The sequence below is a fragment of the Phoenix dactylifera genome, chromosome 9, assembly GCF_051530095.1.
Source record: "Phoenix dactylifera cultivar Ajwa chromosome 9, Ajwa_hap1_PhDact_Kaust_v1.1, whole genome shotgun sequence".
NCBI lineage: Eukaryota > Viridiplantae > Streptophyta > Magnoliopsida > Arecales > Arecaceae > Phoenix > Phoenix dactylifera.
The window spans coordinates 5323384-5349902 of NC_143198.1; the positions used below are offsets into that span (position 1 = coordinate 5323384).

Consider the following 26519-nt stretch of genomic DNA (forward strand, 5'->3'; position numbering starts at 1 on the left):
TGACTCTCTTAGGTGATCCTTTCCATTACTTTGACATTATTATTTATGTGTCCACAGAACCCATTTGTTTATGTTTCCACCTCTTTATATCCCTTTGTCCTCTTAGTATTGCCCTGAAAAAATTGCAGAACAATGGGTCCACACCCATTTCCTATATCAAATTTGACATCAATTCTTGTTTTTGCATTAAACTCTAGCTATTGCTTCTGAAGTGATTTGAGGTCTTGTGGTCCCTCATGTATCTGGCCACTTTGATGTTAGAACTGAGGATGTCCATCACTGTTGGCATCCAAACCCACAAGCCTAGGTCTCTCATGTATATGGCCACTTTGATGTTAGAACTGAGGATGTCCATCACTGCTGGCATCCAAACCCACAAGCCTAGGTCCCTCATGTATCTGGCCACTTTGATGTTAGAACTGAGGATGTCCATCACTGCTGGCATCCAAACCCACAAGCCTAAACCAAGAGGTCCAAGCCTGGACCTCGACACAATTTCTTAGTCATCAGCAGACGTGCAGAGAAATGAGAATCTGATCTCGAAAGAAGAGAAATGAGAATGCCTCGTAGCAATTCATTGGCATACTGACGATAAATTCCTCTCAACTTTGGAAACGACCTAGTCTTATTTTTGTCATTCTTACCATTTCTATTCAAGAGCCGAGTTTGAGATTTTAACCTCATTCCGACTCAAAATAAAGCTGCTAATGACTGGAACTGAGCATTTCTCTTTCTGTGACAATTAGTAGTCAAATACTTCTGGAAGATGGTAGAGTGACTACTTTGCAGAAAATGTTAAATGGAATGCTAGAAACTTACATGAGGATCCATGAAATGCAGAACTTAAGGAGATTTTGTGATTCAGTCTAGCAGGTTCAAAGGTCACTCCAGCAGACAATAAGACAATTGTCTTGATCAAATGGGATGCCATTTGAAGTGTGGCAAATTCTACAGCAGACTAAGTTGTTAAGGTGGGCAAGTGGTAAATAAAATTAGACACTGCAGACTAGAAAATTTTCAAATGAATGGAAATTATTACTGTAGTACAAACTTACAATAATACATGTGTTTTATGTGATTGAACAAAATTATCTTTAAATTCAATCCATCAGTCACTATACCCAGATGTAAAAAGAGGGCATTTGAACAAAGATATTGACTGCTAATAGTTATTTCAGAATAGCATCTTGGTTTATGCTAGACCCTTGGAAGGCTTACCACTGAGGATTCCTTACTTGGACATTTAGAAGGGGAAGTCAGAGAATTTGCATGAAGGCAGCCATAAAGCGATTTGATTGACTTTCCATTTCAGGATTTTGACCTTGAATATGAACCAAATTCAACCTGAGAACCAGGTAGCCTACATATGCATTTTTACCTTCCAAACTCTATCCCAGTCACACTTTTTCTTGACACACACAGAAAATCAGTAAGGACCCTTTTACTAGTCCAACTTTCAGGCAATATCTAGCCCTGTATATTTTATGTTATTGAAATCAGTTGGCATATTACACAGTTGTTTAAAGATTACTAAACTCTGCTTATAGCATAGGGCACTTGGATGGTGTTCATCATTTGCAGAAGTAGTCTACGAGGGTTCACTAATGTCTGCTTACCAAGAAAAATGTTCATTAACATATGTAGGTGTGTAGTTTATTGAAAATATGGCTTTTGAACAGAAAAAAAAGGATATTGCCCAGTTATGGTCCCAACAATCCATGGTCCTACGAGGGGCGAACTAGGACAGTCCTAAACTTTGGCATTTTTTTGCACAAATGGCTACCCAGGACTCGAACCCATGTGTGCCATTGCGCATGTTAGCCCGAGCCTTTTCCATTGCAATAAGCAATGACCCCTAAAATATGGCTTCTGAAAATGATTTGGAATTTCAAATCACAATATGGCTTCTAAATATGATTTGAAATTCCAAACCTACCTACTCTTGTTTTAATGTCTAAGCTGCTACTGATCTTATGACCTCAGCAGTTGCGACTCTGTAGTATTTACCAGTTGAGCTATGAGGTAATTACATGGTTCTTAGAATATCTCCTCACGCGCTAATAGGGCATGCTGGCTTGCCATTTTGCAACTCAGAATGGCAACTAATATAACAGGGTGATATCTTCAATGAAACACACCTGTTCTTTAAAACAACCAAGGCATCAGTTTTATTTTTCTTTGGTAATAATTTTTGCTTATTAAATGAAATGGAGAAATAAGAATATGCCTTAGTAGAACAGGATTTATGCACACATGTATAGATTAAGCAAAGACAACATCTTCAAGATATATTTATTTGTTTTAAATAGATATTGTCAGGAATGTTGTTAGTACAATATGTCGAAATGCTATAGATGTCTTTTTTTTATCATTTACAGCAAGGGTTGTAATTTGCGAGCTTGGAGTGTCACATATATGTCACTCTACCGTATCATCACTGTCTCCCATGACCTTCAGTTGCCTGCAATTGATTCCAAGGTTCCTTTCATCTCATCAAGCAAGTTCCTTTCTGTCATGCCTGAAGACACCTCTAAGCTATCTTATTTCAATTTTTTTAATCGAGTTTTGTTCTGTTTTTCTTTCACTAATTGCAGATATTATTCTTGAATTAAAATTTAATAAGAAAACTTTGAAAAATCTTAGCTAGTGCTACATACTACAGCATAAGAACCAAATAGTAAGAATAATTTGAAAATATTCATGATTAAATTCTCACTGAACTATGACACACTGATGAAAGAAGTCATCTTCAGTGCCCAAAAGTAAGTGCTCTGCTGCCAAATGTAAGCATTACGATTTCTTCCTGCTGAGGAGACATGAAGAATTCGAGATCCTAGTGATAGTATATTTAAACACATTAGGATATCTGACTCTGAAGCAGTCTGCCACAAGAATTACTAGAAGGAATGAGGGACCTGTCTACCAAACTCTACTGATGGCTCAAATTTTTTGTGCATCTTATAAAATAATTATACTTTGATCTCCTGCGCTGTAGCCTGGTTTGGAAATCCTGAGGCCTCCACCAGGTACAAACGACGACAAGGTGTTCCATCCTCTGGATGGGTCTGTAGGGATCTGGGCAAGTTCCTTAGCTTGTTGAACAGGTTCTGGGGGTCATGCAGCAATCCGAAATGGGCGTCAGGATCACCTATCTGTGAAAGCTTGACATTGGAAAACCCAAGAGTAGGCAGCAGATGATCGGGCCAATCGCTGTAAAATTGGAAGGTGGAATGGGAAAGAGAGATAGAGGACTTGTTCATGAAGTCCGCAAGGAGGACGGTGGGTGTCAAGGCACAGTTAGCAGCTATAGACTGAAGGACTTGCATGGCAATGATATGTGGAAGGTAATAGAGGATGCCTTCGAGTACCCATACCGTGTTTCTCTCAGGAACAAACCCAGACCTCTGGAGCTTCTCGAGCCAGTTACCATCTCTGATGTCAGCAGCCACTCTGATCAAAGACTTTGCTGTCATCGCAATTTGCTGGTGCTCTGCTGATCGTATTGCTTCTTGTATAAGAGCAGCTTTCGTTTGCAAGAGGTCAGGGAAGTCTACTTCGAAGACATTGCATTCCTTCAGGCAGCTTAGGCGGTAGGCTCTTGCATCCATTCCTGAGGAGGTAATCACTCTTATTCAAATCTTTGGATGAATGCATTGGAAGAAAACTAGATTTGGAAGCAATCGCTGACCTGCACCTAGAAGAACCACCTGAGCTCTTCCACCTTCAAAGGAGTTGATTGCAGATTCAATCCTGGAATCGAACCACAAGGTTCGGACTGCTAATATCACACCTGAGACTTCCGGGGCATTGCTGAGCTGGTCTTTCCTCATCTTCTCGTAGAGGCTCCGGAGGAAGCTCTCCCCTGCGAGGACTTCAGCCACTGGGTCGTGGATCACGTTTTTCCACAGGGCTCGTCCTGCTGCAGTCTGGCATGCAGACCGTTGGAGTGGATCCCATTCATGACCGATGGCTGCATGCATCGATCGAACTGTCTCCGACTTGAGCAGCTCTGGCAACCTGAGCTCCTCCGGCCATACCGAGTCCACGGCCGTGCCTCGAAGTCTTCCTTCTTCTGACATGATCTTGGGGTGGGGAGCGGGGACTAGAAATGCGGTGGAGCAGTAGGAGAGATGGAGGAAGAAGCATGATTTAAATTGAGTGTTGGGTTTTGTTAGGAGGAGCTGGAACAGATAAGAAAACAGAGCCACACACACACACACCCATACCATACATTTTGAAAACAAAATCCCACCTTTTTTTTTCTTTTTGGGAGAAGGTGAAGGTTACACGGTGGTGCATGCCGGGCATGGATATGCCGTACTTGAGATAGGACTATGCACTGCAATCAATCTGGGCCATCCATTAGTTGGTCCATATCTCCTTGATTGGAGATTTTCATAGGATATAGCGTGGCTTTCTTCTGTCCATCTCCTCTCCATACGCGCTTTGATATGGTCATATCAAGTGCTCAACCGAAACAAGACAAAAGGTATGACGAGCATCTGCAACTTTGGACTGTTGGAAAGCTTCATTTGGTGCTGTAATTTGCCTGTGAATGCAGGCCGTTGCATATGATGCTTAAAGAGTAAGCAGTAAATGAAACCTGGAGCAAAGAAAGTAACAGGCGCGCACAGAAATTTTTTTTTTTTTTTTTTTTGGTGGTAAAATGGTATGGTTACTCATCCATCACATAAATACATCCACCAGTATCGAAACACATCAATCATACAATTGTTGGGGGCACCGGCCCCCGAGGGTATTCTCAGCATGAGAAACTACATAATTTGCAACACTGTTCGTCTTTATGTAAACATGAGTTGCCTTAAAGAGTCTGAATATAGAGATCGGGTTCTTCAAATCCTCAAAAAGATAATAGATGTTATCATGGGCGGTCCATAGTCTGGAAATCTAGGTAATGAATATTTTAAAGTCCCCTTCCAGAGTAATGTTAGCAGATACTAAGAAATTTGCATGATATCTATGCTGGCTATGAGAGTACCTGCTGTGGCCAAGGTTGGGTTGGGCCCCTATGTTTGCTTGTCTTCTTCTTCCAAAAGAGAAAACAAAGGCTCGTGGAGAAGGCATTGGATGGCTTTCGCTTTCTGAAGCTTGACAAATGGTCGTTTAGTTGGATTTGAAGACAAGTTGGCCGTTTTATTTACCCTAGTTTCAGAAGACCATTCAACCAGGGTCCAGGATTGGAAGGTTTAGGCCACGCCAAAGTTTGTTTTCAGCTGTTTTTGTCCCCAGCGCATGTGCGGGATTGGTTTGGGTGGTTGTGAAACGGCTTTAAGGCTCTTTATCTGGGCCTTCCGGCTTGTTTCCCTATTTGTAGTCTAGTGTTTTGCTTGCTGGCCCAGGGATGCAGATGCTGCCCTTTCTTGCTTGCTTTCTTTCTTTCTTTCTTTTTTCTTTCTTTTTTCTTTTTTTTCGGTAGAGCAGATGTATTAAATTATTCAAATATAGATACATTCATGAAAATCAGAATTTCTTTCTTTTTTTGCAATTGCTAGTTTTATAAATTGCCTGTCCTATTTGATTATAGTTGTCAGAATAGATAAATATGTTACTTAAGATGTTTGATGATCAGACTTAAACCTCTGAAGAACTCTTTTGGTTAAATGGAGACTTATTTGATTTCAATTCCCTTAAGCAAGGACTTGTTTGTTTTTATAATTTTCTAGGTGAATTAGACTACTAGAGGGAAAGTTGAATTATATGGATGATCAACAACAATTTTTGAGAACTGGATTTTCCTTGTAACAAAAAGTATTTCATTAAGATTTGATATTGGAAATATCATACAGTGCAACCCCATTTTTAAAATGTTAAAATAATGAGAGTAATGCTCTGCAATTTTTGTTTTATGTACACAAAAAAATTTCATTTAGCATGTGGCACGCGAGAATTTTGTGTGACTTACTGGAATCGATACCATTCATGAAGGATGATTGAATGATGAGTTGATTCAGCTTGCTTTCTAATCTTTAAAGCTTGGCTCTTATGAGAATTAGTGGGTTGGGTTTGGTCAGGTCTTCCCATATCAGCAACCCAAAGTATATTCACGATATCCAAATCCAACCTCAAGTTTGATTAAAACTCCATAACCATATCCAATATTGGATTAAAATATGGTCAAGTATTGAGTCAAGTTTCGATTAAAAATATAGTTTTTAACAAGTTATTTTGCTGCATTTTAAATTATTTTTAAAATTATTTAATGCACATAAAATGATATCTCATGAATCATGGAGCATAAAATAATGATGTAAAAATATAAAAAATTGTGTCTACAAGAGGGTGTTTAAACATACATAAAATCTTAATACATAAAAATGAAAAAGATCTTACAATAATCAAGCTTATTATAAATATTAAACAAATATATTTAAAAAAATTGCTGCAAATGACATGAATAGAAATTTGGCAGAACAAGATAAGTTATAATTCAACTAGTTTTTTTATTTTTCTTTTATAATTAAAACAAAATTAATAGATATATATTGAAACATATATGTGTAATGTTTATATATTTATTTGTATGTATGTATGATGTATATTTGTATCTTGTGCTACACAATACTGAGCTCTATCCCCATCTATTTACTATCCAACACTTTGGTGCCAATCACAGTACTGCGATGTATGGAGCGACTCTCCTCCAGATTTATTTGGGGGCGGCATGGCGACAGAGGGGGCGTTCACTTGGTGGCTTGGGAGATTATCTGCCAGCCGGTCAGTAGAGGTGGGCAAGGAGTCCACTCACTGGTGAAGTGTCGAGAGTTACTAGCGATCAGATTGGTAGCCAAGTTCTTGCTAGAGTTAGAGAGTCTTTAGGGTTCGCTTCTAAGGGTGAAGTATGGGCTCCATGCACTGTCTTCTCACCTTCGCACTGGGCATATGTCCTCTTTCATCTGGAGAGAGATTTGTGCCTGCGCCCCGGTAGTGGCACCGACGATCAAATGGGAGATTGGTGATGGAAGAGCAATCAGGGTACTGGAGGACAGGTGGCTCTCTAAGGTACCATTGCAGGGGTGGCCTACCATGATCGACCATGACAGGTTGGAGAGGCGCAGAGTCTGCGATCTCTATTCCAGAGAAGTGGAGATGGGATGAGGCCCTTGTTAGGCATATATTCGGAGAGCAGCTTGCTGAGGGGGTTCTGGCGGTACCGACCTCGGTTGGGGAGACAGCGAACAGGAGAGTGTGGAGTTTGATTGGAAGAGTGGAAGTTCGAGCCCGGGACTTGTATGGCTTGGTTGGGAGGGCTCCGGCACAACAGCTAGAGGGCGCCTGGATTTCTCTGGAAGGTGGCATGAGGTGCTTGCCTACCAAAGGCATGCTAGTGAGGAGGAGAGTGCAGATTCTATCAGTGTGTGCAGTGTACTCGGAGGTGAAGGAGACCATTTACCATGCCCTCATCGAGTGCCCACAGGCTAGCTAAATTTGGGGGAGCGCCTCGGCCTTCCCCAACCATCGACAGATGTGGGCGTCTATTGGGGACTTTCTGGACTTCCTGAAGTCCTCGATGCATGATCCGGGGGATGAGGAGAGGGGGATGCGGGCGGCCTACCTGGCTTACCATAGTTGGCTGGACAGGAATGCCCGGGTCTTCGAGGACGAAGGCTCACATCCGAGGGTGGTGGTGGACATAGATTTTATGCACGCGGCGGAGTTTCTGGGCATCAGTGTCGCTTCACCTACTGAGTTAGCTGGAGAAACCTTGGGCACTTATTCTGTTATTACAGCGTCTAGGACTGTGCTTGTTTTTTGGGTGCCCCTACCCTCTGGCTATGTCAAGATGAATTTCGATGGTAGTGTTGGTGAGGGAGGGACTCGCAGATATGTGGGTTTCGTTATTAGAGACCACGATACTAGGCTAGTGGTGGCAGGGGGATAATAGATCTATGACATGTTTGTCGCGGGTGCCGAGCTCAGAGCTACATGGGAGGGTGTCATCTATGCGAGCCGAGTACTGGGCGCAGACAACATCATCCTCGAGGGAGACTCGACCACAATGATTGAGTGGGTCCGAGGTCGAGGAAGCATGGCTGAGGAGAGGCCGCTGTTCCATGATATCCGCAACCTATTAGGGGAGTGTGTATCCCACCAGGCCATGCACGTCTATAAGAAGGCAAATGGGGCTGCTAACTGGGTTGCGTGTTATGCGACTCAGCATTCTGGTGGCTTCATTTAGATGGCCCACGGGGCGGTGCTGGAGTCCCTAGGTAGCCTTTTATTTTTTGACTTTGTTGGCCGCATTCACAGCCGTAGGATATGAGCCGCCATTGTGCCAATATATATATATAAACACACACACACATAAGTAGGTTGGATTTTGGATTTTCGGGTGTAGATGCACCCAAATTCAAATTCAACATGGAAAGCCTTGGGTCTATTTTCATAACCCCAGCCCAATTTAATAGCTTATGGAATCTTATGTCTCGAATCGAGTTGGCAAGACATCGGCCCCTATTAATACTTCTACTTGCCTAGAGAGAGAGATTATCATGTAGCAAAAAGAGAGCTAATGAACTACTCGTACACTAAATGGCACTTGAAGCATTTCCCAGGTAATGACTTCAACTTTCTTCGCCAACCAAAAAAAAAAAATTCTTTCTATGTAAAATGAAATTGTTATTTTATTTTGATGAATACCATAAAACTACAAATATTTTATGGTAGATGCTGGAAGGTGATAACCAAACGATAGTATTGGGAGGCAAAATGGTCACCCTCGGGCCGATTTTGAACCACAACAAATAGCATCAATTTCTATGTTATCTTCATTAATGCAGACCCCATCGAAAAATGTTATAATTTGAATGATCATTATTTTTTGAAAAAATATTAACAAGACCATTTCTTAAGGTGATTACCCTATTTATAACTAATAATATATTAAATTCGTATAAGTTATTGAATTCTTAAGAGACTAGTTAAATATTCTATATTAGTCACCATTTTTTCTTTAAAAAAATTGCTCTTGGTAATTTTTTAAAGTTCCTTCATCTTAATCACAACCTACCTATACATTACACTCATTCATTTTCTTCATGATATTAATAATTAAGCTTTTATTTACTTAAATATAAATATAATACTAGAAAGTATAATTATTGCCAATTTATATTAGAAAAGTACTAATTGTTGGAGGAAATTTAGATTGCTAAATCCCTTTATAGAGAGTTGATCATGATATAGTGTTTAATATAATGGAAAAGAGACCTTTAATTTTCTTTTGTCTCTCTAAGCAATCAATACCTTATAACTTTAGGTAACGAATGCAGTAGTTTAATGATTCGCAAATAGCTGATGGATGACTGACTGGTAGTGGTTGATCCTCATCTCCCAGGATCTGATGAGCGTGAGAACTCTAGAAATCTAGGGCTCGTTTGGTTCGCAGGAAAAGGAGGGGGGAAAGTGTGGTCAACGGGAAAGTAATGAAATGCCTCTTGTTTGGTTGGAGTTTTCAAAGGAGAGAGATGGGAAAGTTGTATTCCCATGGGAATATGATTCCCACATTTCATGGGAAAGTCTTTCCCATGAGAAACATGGGAAAGTTACTTTCCCATGAGGTGGGAATCACTTCTTTTTTATTTTTTCCCAAAAAGACCCTTCAGTATTAAAGAAGCATTAAAGAGGCATTAAAGACCTAATTTTTATTAAGGGCATAATAGGAATTATACATAACTTTCCTAGGAAAGTGGATGGTCAACCAAACATAAGCACTTTGGAAATTAGTCACTTTCCCATGGTTAACCAAACATGTCAAAAGTACTTTCCTAGGTATCCTCTTCCTAGGAATCTAATTCCCAGGAATCATATTCCTAGGAGGGAAAATACTTCCCGCGAACCAAACGAGCCCCTAAAGTCGCCGAAACTCCTGGCGCCGGAATCGGGTCGGTGCGCGCCCCCCGCGGGCTCCGACGAACCCCGCGACTCGTTATCTTCTTCACAAGTTCACGTAGTCTTCTCACCTTCAGAATCCAATCCCCAACGTCACCTCGATCAAGACGAGAAACGAACCCCTCCTACGAAAAACTCGATAAGAAAAACTCGTTCGAGTTCAATTCTCCAATACAGACGACCACGAAGTGGAGCACTTACTTTTTGTACCCATTTTGAGCATAAACCAATCCCCCTCCCCCTCCACCGACCCCCACAAAAAAAAAAAAGCTCCGGAATTTTCTTTTTGAAAGAATCCTTCATTAATTAGTAACTACTGTATAAACCAAATAGTTCTCTCTAATCTCTTCCTTTCGTTCTACTTTTCTTCTCTCGTTTAGCTAAAACAAAGCTTTATTAAACAGAAGAAATCCACTATTCCAACCACTGTTTACCAACTTCCATCTGCATAAACTTCTTTTCTAGGCTTTTTTGCTCCTCGTTTGCTCCGCGCCAGCCACTGATATCTCTGCATTGGCGACCGAATGGGAGCCTCCATCGAAATCACCGAGATCTATTAGATCTCCTGAGACTCCACAACCTTATAGTCGGCGAAGCGATGGCCGGGGTTCGGTTGGGGCGGGGCGCCAAGCGCGCTCCCTTGGGCTTCTGCGCCAAGGTAGCGCTGGTGATACTTCTAGGGCTCGCTTTCATCGTTATCTGGTCCATTTTCTCCGCCCCGTCCTCCACCGTCCTCTCCTCCCAGCGGAGCAGCTTCGACGAGATCTTCGACCCCGACGCCTCGCCGGCGGTGGAGAAGAAGAAGGAGGTGGGGGAAAGCAAGAAGAGGAATCCAAGCTCGCCGCCGAAAGATCGGAGTGGGAATGGGAATGGAAGAGGTAGAGGAGCGCCGGAGAAGGAGAAGAAAGAAGGGGGGATCGAGGAGAAGGCGGCTGCGGCGGTGAAGAATGAAACGAGAGAGGCGGAAGGGCTGAACGAGGAGGAGAGGGAGTGGGGAGAGGCGAAGGCGAAGGTGGAGGGATTGGAGGAGGCGGTGGAGGGGGAGGGAGGGATGGATGAGGACATGGAGGACGGGGTTGATGTGAATCCGGAGGAGGAGGAGGAGGTGGATGAGGAGAAGAGTGGGGGGAATAAGAAGAACAAGAAGAAGAAGAAAAAATTGAGGCCTTTGTTTGATCCGGGGGCTCGGTATAATTGGAAGCTTTGTGGAGGGAGGCATGGCCATAACTATATACCGTGTGTTGATATGGAAGGTGGTCATCGGCATCATGAGAGGAGTTGCCCTCAGATGCCACGGATGTGCCTGGTTTCTCTTCCTCAGGAGTATAGACCTCCCCCGCCTTGGCCCGAGAGAGAATCCAAGGTTTTTCCTTTGCTAGAATAGTAGTTGTTTCGAAGTTTTTCGTTCTGGGGCAATGCTGATATTTGCTGCAATTTGATGTTTCAGATATTTTATAAAAATGTGGCTCACCCGAAGCTCTCTGCATTCATTAAAACTCACAGTTGGTTAAACCTATCTGAGGAGTACTTATTGTTTCCTCGGCAGCAATCTGAGTTTAAAGGTGGGGCTCAGCAGTACCTCAATTCAATTGAAGAGGTAAGAAGCCTTCGAGAGTTTTTGTGAGAGATTAACACTACACGTATTGAAATGTCAATTTTGACAATAAATATGATGGAATTTTGCTATCTGTATATATGTATTAATAGCTCATTAAAGAATTTGCAACAATCAAGATGGTGTGTGTCATGCTGCAATACAGAACAAATATGCCTGCCTGCGGCATTATGGTTTAGGCATGTTCTTGATTCATTGAAGGTTTATTTTTTGACAGGAAAGTACTCATCAAAACCATACTGGATAGTGCTCTTCTGTCTCTAAAACCTTGTTTGATGATTATTAGAATTGACCTATGCTATAGTGATTGGATTCTGAGACCCTGTTTGGATGCTGGCCATGTTTATTTAGCCTGTTGCTTTCCGTCTTGTAGTATTCTTGCCCCATTTGTTTGATTGTACAATCTGCATATTTTTGCATCTATTCTTGGTCTTGGATTGTTTACTCCATCTTTAACTTATTCTGGTCTGTGCATTGTGGGAATTGCCTGCTAGTGTAACTGATATAGGTTTTCCATGCTTAGGCTGAAAGTATATCTGTTGCTCTTATAGATGGTACCGGACATTGAATGGGGAAAAAATATTCGCGTAGTACTGGACATTGGATGTACGAGTGCTAGTTTTGGATTAATGCTTCTGGAGAAAGATGTGATAACACTATCTTTGGGACTGGTGAATGATCAAACAGATCTAGCACAAGTAGCCCTTGAGCGTGGTATCCCTGCAGTGATGGCAAATTTGGGATCAAGAAGGCTTCCTTTTCCAAGTGGTGTTTTTGATGCTATTCACTGTGGCAACTGCAACGTGCCATGGCATTCTAGTGGTTTGTATTAAGTGATTGCTTTTCTGGTTGAGGCAAAACTAATTATAGCTTGTTAGGATAATTAATATGAGCATCTATTTGTGATTTGTAGGTGGGAGGCTCCTCTTAGAGATGAACAGGATTCTACGTCCTGGAGGATACTTCATTATATCAACTAAACATGGAGATATTGATAATGAAGATGATCCAACTAAACATGGAGATATTAATAGTGAAGAAGGTGGTTTATACGACCTGCAACCTATCCTTTCATATATACTGCTTGGTATCAGAGTAGCCAGAAAGGAGGAAGAAACTAATGACTGTCAGAATCTGAAAAAGAAACTAATCACATGCTGAATTTTGCACTCCATTCTTCTAAATAGAACTCCATACATGTAATCATCTACACAAGTGGAGTGCTCATCTTTCTTGTTTGTCCCAATTTTATCACCTTTGTTTTGGGCTATTCTTGTATTCCTCCCTTCTTCCAGCTCCCTCTAATCAATCTATTAAGGATTAGGCATGTTCATATCTACACAATTTGGTTTAATATCTTAATGTTCCTAAGAATGGTAATATTTGGTATTTATATGCCATGATCATTCCCCAGTTCCCTTTCTATTTCAACAAAATCTCAGTTATTATAGCATTTACACATCCATTTAATAATGTGTGCATAGGAACTAAGAGAAGAGAAAAGAAAAAAGGAGGGTGCAACCTTGCTAGAATATTTTTCAAGTGTTCCTTGCACACATTATGCATTAACTTTTGTGCTTTAATGTACACTATGTAATATTCACATATATAATTCATTGACTGAGTTATTAATAGATTCGCATGGCCAACTGTGTAGGTAGATTCCCAATCACAGCTATATGTTGAATGGAACAGTTTCAACTGGAAATGATCCTGCAGATCTGTACTCCTAACAGTTATGATCCTACAACTATGTAAAATCTGCTAAACATGCCAAAATTTAAACACCATAAATCAAATGCTTGAATTTTACAGTGCTGGCTTATTAAGCTCAAATGATTTGCTTTCTTCATAATCCTTATTAGTGAACCAAATGCATATGGTCAATGCCCATCTTTTATTATTTAATTAGCATTTGTACTAGCGGTTACCATCTTGCGTTAAGTATAGGAAGTGACCAGGGACTCGGTTCATTTTCATCGGACTTTATTCACATCATCTAAAGTCATGAGCACATATTTGGGTCTGCCATATTTTTCTTTTTTTAAAGATGTATTATAATGGTAGTAGGGGCTTTCTTCAATGTTGCTTTGTTATTCATGTTTTTATTTTCCTCCTTTTTTCCTTGCCCAGGCATGTCAACATTGATGGCATCAATCTGCTGGAATATCCTGGCATACAAAGTTGATGAGGTCAATGAAGTGGGTGTTAGAATATATCAGAGACCAGCATCAAATGATATATACGAGCTGCGACGGACTAAAGAACCTCCTTTCTGCCAGGAAAATGACAAACAAGATGCTGCTTGGTAAGCTATGAGTAACAATTTTCATGGCATAAACTTATTTGCTTTAGTTTTACTGCTTTAATTTTCTTTTTGTTCCTCTGTTTTTCCCTTTCTTTTTTTGGGGGAGGGGGAATGTCACTTTCAGCTTCTTGCAAGTGCCTAAATATATGAGCAAATCTAATTTTATCTTTTCTACAGGTATACTCCAGTAAAATCATGTTTACATAAAGTTCCAGCTGCTATAGAGCAACGTGGTACTGATTGGCCGGAGGAATGGCCCAAGAGGCTTGAAACTTTTCCTGAATGGCTGGGTGATTCACAAGAAAAGTTGACTGCAGATCATGAGCGCTGGAAGGCTATCATTAACAAATCATATCTTAATGGGATAGGTATCGATTGGTCAAATATTCGAAATATTATGGATATGAAAGCTATTTATGGAGGGTATGTAGGATTATCCCTTAAGCTAATATTTTATTAATATTTGTTCTTATCATAATTTAAAAAATGTTTTTGTTTGTGGAATTTTTAGTTTTATTGATTTTGATGTCAGAAATGAAATGTTTATTACCTATTTTTTGGAGTGTGTAGTTACCTGTTATTTCATTAGAAATGAAAAATAAAACTCTTGCAAACTTGAATGTACAGATTTGCAGCAGCCTTATCATCTCAAAAGGTTTGGGTGATGAATGTAGTTCCTGTGCATGCTCCAAACACTCTTCCTATCATTTATGAGCGTGGACTTCTCGGCATCTACCATGATTGGTGTGAACCATTCAGCACACACCCAAGGTCTTATGATCTTTTGCATGCTGACCATCTCTTCTCACGTCTTAAGAACAGGCATGTATTCAAAATATGTTGGCTTTGTATTTGTCTTTTGGAGTTTTATTTACCAATCTTGTGTCTTGGATAGGGTTCTGGATGCCATATAATCTTGACCAACTATCCAAAATAAGTGATATATGATGTCAAGAGGCAACATCACTAGCAAAAGGGTGCCTGGAAATCTCAATCATGGTTTCTATAGGACATCTTTATAGAAGCTCCATAAGAATATAAAATAAGACACCTTTAAAAATTAGGTCTTTGATGTTCTAAGGTTATAGGAACAACATGCCAACACTTCGTGCACCAGATGGTATTACTTTCAGTTATATTAATGACTTCAGAACATAAAATTCTGCATCACATATTTGTCGTATTAAGTTAGTCTGCAATGCATCTGCTCTTCTTGGAAAGTCTTTAGCTGTCTTTTCAACTACCCAGAATCTTTTCCAGATATACCATCAAAATCGTTTAAATTCACTGGGTGACTTGCTATCTCTGTGTCTTGGATAGTTCGTACTTTAAAATACAGGAATTGGATAAGATATTGGACCCAGAAAATTCAATGTTGCAGATTATTCTCAACTTTTTATGAGGAGCATTACATGTTCTGACCTTTCAAATGATAAATTTTCTGAACTTGGTCTATTTACAAGAACATCGTCGCTGAATTTTTCCATCTGATGAGTTCTTCGTCTCCTAAGATATTTATGTTGAAGTTGTCTTCATTTATTTAAATATTTTTGTGCGTGTATATGTGTTTATATGTCTAGAAACACTTTTTTCTCCATTGCTCTGCCTGCACCCTGATTTTTCCCCCAACGGTGTTGTAATGTACTTGAAGTTCCTTCTTATTTTTCCACATATGCTTTTTTTTTTTTATTGCACTGCTTCCGTCCTGAATTTTACCCCCAAGGAAGTTTTAACATGTGGGAAATCTCTTTTTGTGATTTCATAGATGTTATCTCCTTTTAGTAACCCTCCAATGGAGCATATTCATCTAACACGGCTTTAACCAAAACTAAACTTGTCATGCAGTCTGGAGGACCATAAATGGGAAGGGAAAAAGCTGTTTAGTTTTATCAGAAAATTGTTTCCAAAATGAAATATTTTGGAATACTTCTCAGGAGAAAAGCATGATTAAGAGCCATGGATTGGATATACTTTTATATGCTTATATGTTTGCGTATGTGAGTAAATTAGTGCATTATTCTTAAGTACTGGTGGTGTGAAGAGGTAAAAGTCGCATCATCTTCATTTGAAGTAACTCAACTTAGAGAAGAATGACAATTGAATTAGAGGAAATAACTCCTTTTAGATTCTTTGAAAGATACAAGAGGAGGGGGAATGGTTCTTTATATTACTACGGGATTAATTTTGTGGGGCTCCATTGGATTGGGTTGGTTATGTAATCGTTTTACAGATCATCATGTGATTTCTTGTTTTATTGTGATGTAAGTTTTAAGGCATCATATGTCCTTTTAACTGGTCATCTAAGTCATGTATTATGTGATAGTTCATGTGTCCATGTAAGAGCGGACATCCTTCTTTTGAGAAGTACTCTGTATCTTCAATTTTTTGTTGGAAAGAGGGAGGCAGATTTTTTTTTTTTCTTTTTTTTCTGGTGGGGAGGGGGGTGTGGGGGGGATGGGTGGTTGAGCAAGCTCTAAGGTGTTGGGGTCTTTGTTGTGGGCATTTGAATTTCTTACAATTATTATTATTGTTATTATTATTAGTAGCAGCAGCAGTATTAGTATTAGTATTATTATGATTAACAAGGATTCTTCATGATGTTTAGTCTTGAGAGTATTTTCAAGTTGTTACGTGACCTAATAAGTCTTCACAATAGTTTTGGATTATGAGTGGTCTATAAGTGAGTCTGGAAAACCTTTGGAGATGATAGAGCCGAGAGCAGCATAGAAGATTCTAGGTATAACAACTTTAAGGATGAAAAAATAAGACATTTGTATTTATTATTTTGGGAATATCTTAAGAGGGTTCTTGCACGATATATGATGGAGAACACAAAGCTGATTCTCCCCCCTTATTTGAATTTTCAAATTCTTATTTGCCAAATGCCACCTTGGAAGCATTGCTAGATGCCAGGCATGTATGAAAGGAATCATTATATGTATGATCATGTGATTGTTTGCACTCAATATTATCTTTCAGATGTAGACAGCATTGTCGATAAATATATGGTGGATCCACAGGAGGATAAGTGACAAGTTGTTTAGTGGTTGCTGAAAATACTTTAAATGATGTTGTTACATATGTTCTGTAACTAACATAGCGGTGATAAAGGGCTTCATGAGAAGTTTCTCCTTGCAACTTTATTTTTATTCTGGTCAAGCATAGGCTTGAGTATTCATTAAGTGCTTACTCTTTGAGTTTGCTGATCAGTAAGTATATTGCTTTATAGCAGTAGTTGATATGAGGTATTGACTATACCAGTTGTTCTACTACTTTCACCACACTGCAGGTGTAAGCAACCAGTTGTAATCGTGGTTGAGATGGATAGAATTCTGAGGCCAGGAGGTTGGGCCATCATCCGTGATAAATTGGAGATCTTGAATCCATTAGAGACAATCTTGAAATCACTGCATTGGGAAATAATGATGACTTATGCCAGGGATAAGGAGGGCATTATCGTTGCACAGAAGACAACGTGGAGGCCATAAAGCTATTGGATCTATCCATGTGCTGTAATCATTAAGTTAGGTCTTCCTCCATTTTGAGGGAAAAGGCTGGGGTTTCTGGTTCTCGATGTTCATTCATCTATCGACACAAGGTACAACTTTGATTTCTTTCTCATGGATTAACGTTATTTCAGTGCCAGTTGAAGTATATGATAACCATTTTCAGTGGATGCATTGTAATTTTAATGTTATATAACTTACATGGTTCATTAACTTGATCGTTTTGTTCGAATGAAAATCCAGAATATTTGGAAGCATTTGATTGCGGGATTACTCCGAAGCATACCAAATCCTGGAGGGTTCTCACTTCCGAGATTTTTATTTGAAAGTTAAAAGAGAGCTGTTTATTGGAATGGCTTGAGTGAAAAACTTTGTTGTTTTACCATTCAACGCCTGGTAAAATTTCACAATTGTGATGTATCCTGGACAAGTTTTGAAATCATGATTGAGCGTGTGACGACCGAAAGTTATTATCGTCTTTGTGAGATTTGAGTAGTTCTTTCCCTTTCAAGAGTTTATATAGCTAAGATCTGCTGACCAACAATAGATAAATTAACCAGTCAGGTAGCGCTAGAGTCTGGGAGCGTTTAGATAGGGCCTTTGCATCCCCTGATTGGATCTTCCGTTTTCCTACCTCCCGGGTCAGGCATCTGCCCCGGATTGCTTCAGACCACTGCCCCTTGCTTCTATCCACGTCATCGGCACATACCCACCATAGCCCCTTTCGCTTTGAGAAGGTTTGGCTATCGTACCCCCAGTCGTGGGACGTAGTTCGTGACGCGTGGCGTACTCCGGTGCGTGGCGATGCCATGCAGCAGGTGTCGCGCCGACTGGAGTTGACTAAGAGGCGTCTCCGCCGTTGGAATCGTGTGGTTGTGGGCGACATATTCCGGCGTGTGGAAGGGGTAGAGTCCTCGATTGCGGAGCTGCAGAGGAAAGAGGACCTGAGGGGTGTGCTCCCGGAGGACGATATGTCCAACCTCCGGGGATTGCTAGCGACTCACCACTCCCTACTACAGCAGCATGAGATCTTCTGGCATCAGAAATCCCGTGTGCAGTGGGTGAGTGAGGGCGATCGCAACACCAGTTTCTTCCATCGGTCGACGATTATTCGGAGGCAGCGGAGCATGATTCTCTCTTTACGAGATGAGTCGGGCCACCGGGTGGAGGGCGAGCAGGCGGTCCGACAGACCTTATTTGACTTTTTCCGTGCCAGATGGACGGAGGATGAGGAGGTCAGTGACGGTTACCGCCCTTTGAGGGTGGAGACGGGTATTGGTGATGTCGAGAGGGCATCCCTGATCCGACCGGTGTTGGCACAGGAGGTGCAGGAGGCAGTTTGGGCGCTGGCAGCAGACAAGGCCCCAGGGCCCGATGGTTTCCCACCTTTTTTCTTTCGACAGTACTGGAGCATTATCCGCCGAGGTGTGGTGGAGGCTATCCAGTGTTTCTTTTTCCGGGCTGCTATGCCTAAGGACTGGAAGGCCACTTTCGTTACGCTTATACCGAAGCGTTCGGATGCGGTTGAGCCCAGCCATTTCAGGCCCATTAGTTTGTGTACGACTTTATATAAGGTTGTGGCAAGAATAATGGTGGGCAGGATGAAGCCCCTTTTGCCAGGCATCATTAGCCAGGAGCAGGGGGCGTTTGTAGCAGGTAGAAATATCTCGCACAATGTTCTGTTGGCTCAGGAGATGATGTGGGACCTTCAGAGAGCATCGAAGCGGCGCAGCTTGATGGCCATCAAGCTGGACATGGAGAGGGCCTATGATAGGGTCAGGTGGAGTTTTCTTGAGCAGGCGCTGGAGGCATACGGTTTTCACAGACAGTGGATTGGATGGGTCATGGGGTGTGTACGGGGACCACAGTTCTCTCTCTTGGTCAACGGCACGCCCTCACTGTTCTTTGAGTCCACATTGGGGCTACGGCAGGATGCCCTTTATCCCCTTACTTGTTTATCATTTGTGCTGACATTTTGTCACGAGCTTTGCAGAGAGTTTGTGCTAGCCGGGAGCTGGTGCCGTATAGTCCGGCACCGGGTGCCCGACCCCTTTCCCATTTATTTTTTGCTGATGATTGCCTTCTTTTGACCAGGGCACGAGTGGCTGAGGCACGGGTTCTTCGCAGGGTGGTGACGGACTATTGCATGGCGTCTGGCCAGAGAGTGAACTTCCGGAAGTCAGCTATTACTTTCAGTCCCAGTACGGAGTCCAGAGTTCGTCAGGAGATCCGGGGGATTCTGCAGATATCTGAGCAGGAGGGGACGCTGACTTACCTGGGAGTTCCCATCAGTGGCCGGCGGCCGCGAGTGGCAGAGTGCTCGGGCCTGGTGCAGCGGGTACAGAGCAGGCTTGAGGGATGGAGAGCATCTTCCCTATCCATGATGGGGAGATTGACTTTGATTAGATCAGTGTTGGGATCCATACCTTTGTATCTCATGGCCAACACTGTTATGCCTAAGACGCCCCTGTTGAGGATTGAGCGTCTTCTTCGGAGTTTCTTGTGGGGCTCACACGGTGGGGGCCATGGAGTGCATTTGGTGGCTTGGGAGCAGGTTTGCCGCCCTATCAGTGAGGGTGGTCTTGGGGTGCAGTCTCTGATGGAGAGGCGCGAGGCTCTCATCGCTCGGCATGTAGTACGGTTCCTACTTGAGCCACAGAGCCTTTGGAGTCAGGTGATGGTAGCCCGATATGGCCGAGGGGGCCTAGAGGGGGCATGGAGGGGCCGCTGAGTCTCTTTCATGTGGCGTGAGATTGGGAGGCACCTACCGACTGCATTATCGAGCACCAGGTGGCTGATCGGCGACGGGCGGAGCATTGATGTGACCAGTGAGCCATGGGTGGACACCTTGCCATTGAGGAGTTGGCCGACCATGGTTGATGTAGAGGCAGTAGAGGGACTACGGGTCAGTGACCTTTTGGCAGGAGGTGGAGCAGAGTGGGATGATGCTAGACTTCGACAGCTATTTGGGGTACACCTCGTAGCGAGGATCCGGTCCCTTCCGTTACCAGGATGTGGGGGGCGGGATGTCAGGGTATGGGGCACATCGAGCCAGGCCAGAGTCAGGCTAGGCGACCTCTCCCGTGTCCTCCAGTCAGAGCAGGAGAGGGGGCCGGATTGTACATGGATCTGGAGGCATGGTCTCCACCCGCGGTTAGCACTCTTCTTATGGAAGGTGTTCTGTGATCGCCTTCTGACGAGAGCAGCGCTGAGCAGGCGTGGTTGGGGGATCCCTGCAGAGTGTGGGACGTGTGGGGTTGTGGAGTCGGTAGACCACGTGCTCTTTCAGTGTATATGGGCGAGATTGACATGGCAGTGGGCCGGGATCCCGCAGGAGGCCCGGAGTGACAGGCCACAGTTTCTTCATATGATACGGCAGGGGCTACCTAGTTCGTGGACGTGTCAGGAGGCCATTAGAGCGACTTGCACAGCGCACCAGATCTGGCTGGCAAGAAACGCTCGTACTCTCGGTGAGCGCAGGGTGTCACCGAGGTTTGCTGCCGAGCTTGCTCGTGTTCAGGCTTCTGAGTTTGTACCCACCACCTCTTCAGATAGACCTTTGATAGCTCGGGATACCTGGGGCCCCCCCTCTGCTTCGGCAGCCCACCAGATTGTGTTTTTCACCTGGGAGCCCCCACCCCCGAGTTTCCTCAAGGTTAATTTTGACGGGTCGGTGTTGGACAGCGGCATGCGGGGTGGTGCTGGCTTTATTATACGAGGCCCGCACTCTAGGGTAGTTGCAGCAGGTGGCTGTCAGCTGTTCAACACGTCGGTTCCAGAGGCAGAGCTTCGCGCAGCCTGGGCGGGTGTGCGCCATGCGAGGATGATCCTGCGGGCCAGGTCGATCATTTTGGAGGGCAACTCCACCACGGTTATCTGAAGGATTCGGAGGGGGTCGACGGGTGATGGTACAGACCACCCCTTGATCCGCGACATAGGGAGTATGATGAGAGATGTGAGAGCCTTTCAGGCTCAGCATGTATTTAGAGAGGCCAATGGGACAGCCGACTGGGTGGCGGCCCATGCGGCCCATCACTCAGGGTACACCCTTTGGTCAGGGGAGGAGGAGCTGCCACATGCGCTCCGCGAGTTGCTTTATTTTGATTTTCTTGGATGTATTCGTACACGTATTGTATGAAATACCCGTTTTCAGCAAAAAAAAAAAAAAAAAAACAATAGATAAATGATGGTTGATCATCCCAGTAGTTAAGCTTTATATATCCTCATGGTTAGATGAGGTCCTTCGTGAACACCACAAGGTATGAAGACCAGATTTTTATTTTCTTCATGGGACAATTGAATAATTTTATACTATATTGCATTATATTATTTGTATATTATATTATATTGATAATCAGTATTATAATATTATATAATACTAACACAGCATTACATGTTGCTGATATTAAAAATAAATATTATATTGATATATTAGTATTATCATTAATGATAATAATGTTATTATCTTAATACTAAAACTTATCTGGGTATTGGAAATGGAATTAAAATATATATATATTTGATGATTTTAAGGAATGGATTTTTCCAGTTGAAAAATTATTCTAATTTTCGTCCCTTATGTATATGTATGTATATATGAGCAAATGAAAGCAAAAGGATCACTCAAACGAAAAAGTCAAAAGACATGCAAATTCATGGCTTAGATTTTTTACTTTGAGCAAATGAAACCAAAAGGAGCATACAAAGAAAAAGTCAAAAGAAATTTATAAATTTACATAATTTGTAAATTTACATGAATGATGGTGATATTTTTAACTGGATGGTGATCGTAGCCTTCCATCTTTTCTTTGTATAGATGCATATTACTGCATTGGCCACCCTAACAATAATTTGTTCAAGCCATCAAACATCTCATACTTGCCAAATATCCTAAAACTTGTTTATGACTTGGTTGAACCTGAATCAAAATGCAATATTGCGAGGTCTAACAAAAAATTGAGAAATAATTGAAAATATATTTGGCTAATTTCTATACTTGTCAAATCTTATTAGATTTCTTCCTCTATCTCTATTTTGAAATATATCTTGATTCAAGCAGGCCATTTACTAATTAGATCCTTAAATCCTTAATTTTTAAATTATATAAAAGTGTCTTAAGTTTTTGAAATTTTTAATTTCAAAAATGGTCCTAATCTGATAACTTCACGAAAATCTAAAATATTTCTACAATAATTTCAATTAGATTTTTCTATTAAATGATATAAAATATATTACATTTTTATAAAAAGAAAGGATTGATGGATTTTTGACAGAAAATCTAATTTAGCAAGCAAGAAAAGAAAGAATTCAAAAAGTTCTTAAAAATATTTTTTGAACTGAGATAAAATATAATACTTTATAAAAAATTAATTAATATTTAACTACTTTTAAATTTTTATTATTTAATATTCAGTTTAGTTATGTCACCACAAATATTTTAACTACGTAATATCCAGTTCAAGACAGGACCAGGCAAAACTCACGCTTCATTTGCTCAAAGTAAAAAAAATCTAAGCCATGAATTTGCATGTCTTTTGACTTTTTCGTTTGAGTGATCCTTTTGCTTTCATTTGCTCATATATACATACATATACATAAGGGACGAAAATTAGAATAATTTTTCAACTGGAAAAATCCATTCCTTAAAATCATCAAATATATATATATTTTAATTCCATTTCCAATACCCAGATAAGTTTTAGTATTAAGATAATAACATTATTATCATTAATGATAATACTAATATATCAATATAATATTTATTTTTAATATCAGCAACATGTAATGCTGTGTTAGTATTATATAATATTATAATACTGATTATCAATATAATATAATATACAAATAATATAATGCAATATAGTATAAAATTATTCAATTGTCCCATGAAGAAAATAAAAATCTGGTCTTCATACCTTGTGGTGTTCACGAAGGACCTCATCTAACCATGAGGATATATAAAGCTTAACTACTGGGATGATCAACCATCATTTATCTATTGTTGGTCAGCAGATCTTAGCTATATAAACTCTTGAAAGGGAAAGAACTACTCAAATCTCACAAAGACGATAATAACTTTCGGTCGTCACACGCTCAATCATGATTTCAAAACTTGTCCAGGATACATCACAATTGTGAAATTTTACCAGGCGTTGAATGGTAAAACAACAAAGTTTTTCACTCAAGCCATTCCAATAAACAGCTCTCTTTTAACTTTCAAATAAAAATCTCGGAAGTGAGAACCCTCCAGGATTTGGTATGCTTCGGAGTAATCCCGCAATCAAATGCTTCCAAATATTCTTCTTCAGCTGCCTGGGCAGGCCTTCGCTATGCCCGGTGTGTCTTACGGGCTAGGTCCATTATCCTGGAGGGTGACTCAGCCACCATTGTCAGTTGGATCCAGGGGGGTCCAAGGCGTGGCGGGTGTGACCATCTCTTGCTCCGTGACATTTGGGTTATGGCGAGGGATGGATGGGCCTTTCGGGCCAAGCATATTTACCGTGAAGGTAATGGTGCTCCGGATTGGGTAGCTGCTAGAGTTGGGCACTGGGCCGGGCCGCCCACGGCCCGGCACGAAGCGGGCCGTGCCTGGCACGACCCGCTTGCTACAGTGCCGGGCCGTGCTTGGCACGGCCCATTTGAGAGGGCCGTGCTGGGTCACAGGGTACTGGCCCGCGGGCCGAGCCCGGCACGGCCCGCTTCGGGCTTGGGCCGGCACGGCCCGTTCTAGGCCCGCGGGCCAAGCACGGCACGGCCCGCGGGCCTGGCACGGTCCGGGCCTGGGCCCGGCCCGGCCCGATAAAAATTAATGCTTCATAAATTTCCTAAAAAAATTAATAAATATTGAAAACTAAGGATTTATGAATATAAAGCCACCTTAATGGTGGGGGGTTTGGCATAGACCCCTACCAGTTTATTAATTTAAATCAAAATGGTACATGAAGGGAGGTTTGGACCTTGGTCTGACCTCTAGAATACAATAAGAAACTAAGAAAGGGCCGAGGTTTGGACCTTGGTCTGACCTCCAGAATACAATAAAAATGTACAATTATAAAAAATTAAGAAATCTTACTAATCATTAGTGAATCAGTATTCACTCTTCAGTCTTCAGTCTTCAGTCTTCAGTAGTGTTTGTATCATCATCATCAGAGGATGTTGTATTATGTCCACATTTATCTTGAAGTCTTGCCTCAGCATCCAACCAATCCTTGAAGCAGAGAAGCATCTCCACCGTTTCGCCCGTCATCCTACTTCTCTTTTCGTCAAGAACACGCCGACCTGCACTAAAAGCGGATTCCGATGCTACCGTGGACATCGGCACAGCTAAAATATCGCGTGCAATTGCAGACATAACAGGATATTGATTTCTAACACTCTTCCACCAAGATAATACATCTAGATTCTCTATTTGATTTTCATCATATGCAGACTGAAGATCATTTCGTAAATAAAATTCTAGTTCACTACTTAAAGATGAAGAAGATGAAGAGGAACTTGAAGCATGTGTGTGTCTTCTCTGTGCAATGAATGAAAAAATAGATGACGAACGAGAACTACTAGAAGAAGAAATAGAGGTTTGTATTTGTGTTCTAGATCCACGAATTTTTTCATCATATATAGCATAAATATCATAAAGAAGTTGTTTTACCTCATCTTTAGCAGATTCAGAATCTTGATTCATATTTTCAGAATATGCATCAAGTAAAATTAGCACGCCATTTAATTTAACTCTAGGATCAAATACAGCAGCTAAGTTATGCATAGGACATATCTTGTCCCAATACTCATTCCATTTAGATTCCATTAGGTCAATAATAAGCATTAAAACATCATCATATCTATGTTCTGCAAATTTTTGACTAAGTATATATGCTTGTTGTAAAAATGAACATGAAGTAGGGTAATAAATACCAGAAAGAACATTGGTAGCATTATAAAAACTAAGCAAAAAATCTTCCAAAATTTTTCCTTTATTCCAATCAGTTTCAGACAATGTAAAGCCTAATCCACGATCATTAATATATGCACTTAATAAGTTTTTATATGGGTATGCATCATGTATCATGCTATATGTGGAGTTCCAACGAGTAATTACATCAAGTTTAAATTTTTTAAAACGTTTACTATGATTTATGCATAATTCCTTAAATTCTTGAAGTCTTGATCTTGAAGCATGAATAAAAGAAACTGCATTTCTAATTTTTGAAATCACATCTTGAATCATGCCCATGCCAGCTTGAACAGAAAGATTTAAGATATGACATGCACATCTAATATGCAGTAAATTTCCATCTAATATGGGATGCAATGAGTCTTTTAATAATGCAACAGCAAAATTATTATTAGATGTATTATCAAAAGTAATAGACATAATTTTATCATTAATATTATATGAACATGCAGTTTGATAAATAATATTTGAAATTTGTTGCCCAGAATGTGGAAAATCAAAAGCACGAAAAGCAAGAATACGTTTATTTAATTGCCAATCATTATCAATATAATGAGCAGTAATGACAATAAAACAATTACTACCTACAGATGCTGACCAAATATCAGAAGTTAATGAAATTTTTACATTTAAAGTAGAAAGTGTTTCAATTAAATTTTGTTTCATTGCTAAAAAGTTGGTCATAGCTACTCTTCTAAATGTACGCCTACTAGTTCTTTTGTAAGCAGGTTGTAGGTTTAATTGAACATATTCTTCAAAATTAAAAGATTCACATAAACTAAAAGGTAATTCATCCTTAACTATCCATTTTACAAGTGCTTTTCTTTGATTTTCATGATTATATGCAAAATTACCTACGAGTAATCCCCCTTGTATATTAAGGATACTTTGAGTTTGAGCATGAGAATCATGCATCCTATGACTCTCTTGATGTCTTTTTAAATGCCCTGTTCCCCCACTACTACTACAACTATAAAGTTTGGCACATTTTTTACATCTAGCTTTCCAGACTCCATCAACCATAACTCTATCAAATTCATTCCATACAGCACTAGTCCTCTTACGAGAAGAGGTTTGATCTTCACTCGGTTCACCAGTTCTAGAGGAACTAGGAACATGGGGTTGGGGATTAGTTTCTTCTCCCTCAGAAACAGGAATGCCAAACTGACTTTCCTCAAAAGATGACATATCTATGATTAATTCAAAAAATAAAAACTAACCGCAATGAGG

The 26519-nt window shown here is 40.9% G+C and overlaps 3 protein-coding genes across 4 annotated transcripts in view; 2 read left to right on the forward strand and 1 right to left on the reverse strand.

The window, feature by feature from the left end:
• LOC103705362 (HAD-superfamily hydrolase, subfamily IG, 5'-nucleotidase) overlaps positions 1–4246 on the reverse strand; it is a 56025-nt gene extending 51779 nt beyond the window's left edge. The window contains exons 1-2 of the mRNA XM_008789030.6: positions 3689–4246; positions 2976–3610 (exon numbers count right to left, since the gene is read on the reverse strand). Coding sequence (XP_008787252.3) covers positions 2976–3610; positions 3689–4229 — 1176 coding nt within the window. The 5' untranslated portion in view covers positions 4230–4246. The remainder of the gene's footprint in view (positions 1–2975; positions 3611–3688) is intronic.
• Positions 4247–10237: 5991 nt separating this feature from the next.
• Positions 10238–17804, forward strand: LOC103705364 (putative methyltransferase PMT28). 2 transcript variants are annotated; one of them, XM_089925258.1, is made up of 9 exons: positions 10238–11272; positions 11357–11506; positions 12076–12346; positions 12438–12566; positions 13658–13832; positions 14010–14255; positions 14460–14654; positions 17122–17430; positions 17582–17804. In XM_089925258.1, the coding sequence occupies exons 1-8, from the start codon at positions 10508–10510 to the stop codon at positions 17318–17320; spliced, it is 2130 nt and encodes a 709-aa protein (XP_089781384.1). In that variant the 5' UTR covers positions 10238–10507; the 3' UTR covers positions 17321–17430; positions 17582–17804. The 2 variants fall into 2 exon arrangements, with proteins under 2 accessions (XP_089781384.1, XP_089781385.1); XM_089925259.1 differs by lacking the exon at positions 14460–14654 and having other exon boundaries at positions 10341–11272.
• Positions 17805–20078: 2274 nt separating this feature from the next.
• Positions 20079–21218, forward strand: LOC149752786 (uncharacterized). The gene has a single exon (XM_089925403.1). It carries the CDS (start codon positions 20079–20081, stop codon positions 21216–21218), a length of 1140 nt encoding a protein of 379 aa, XP_089781529.1.
• Positions 21219–26519: the final 5301 nt, after the last annotated feature.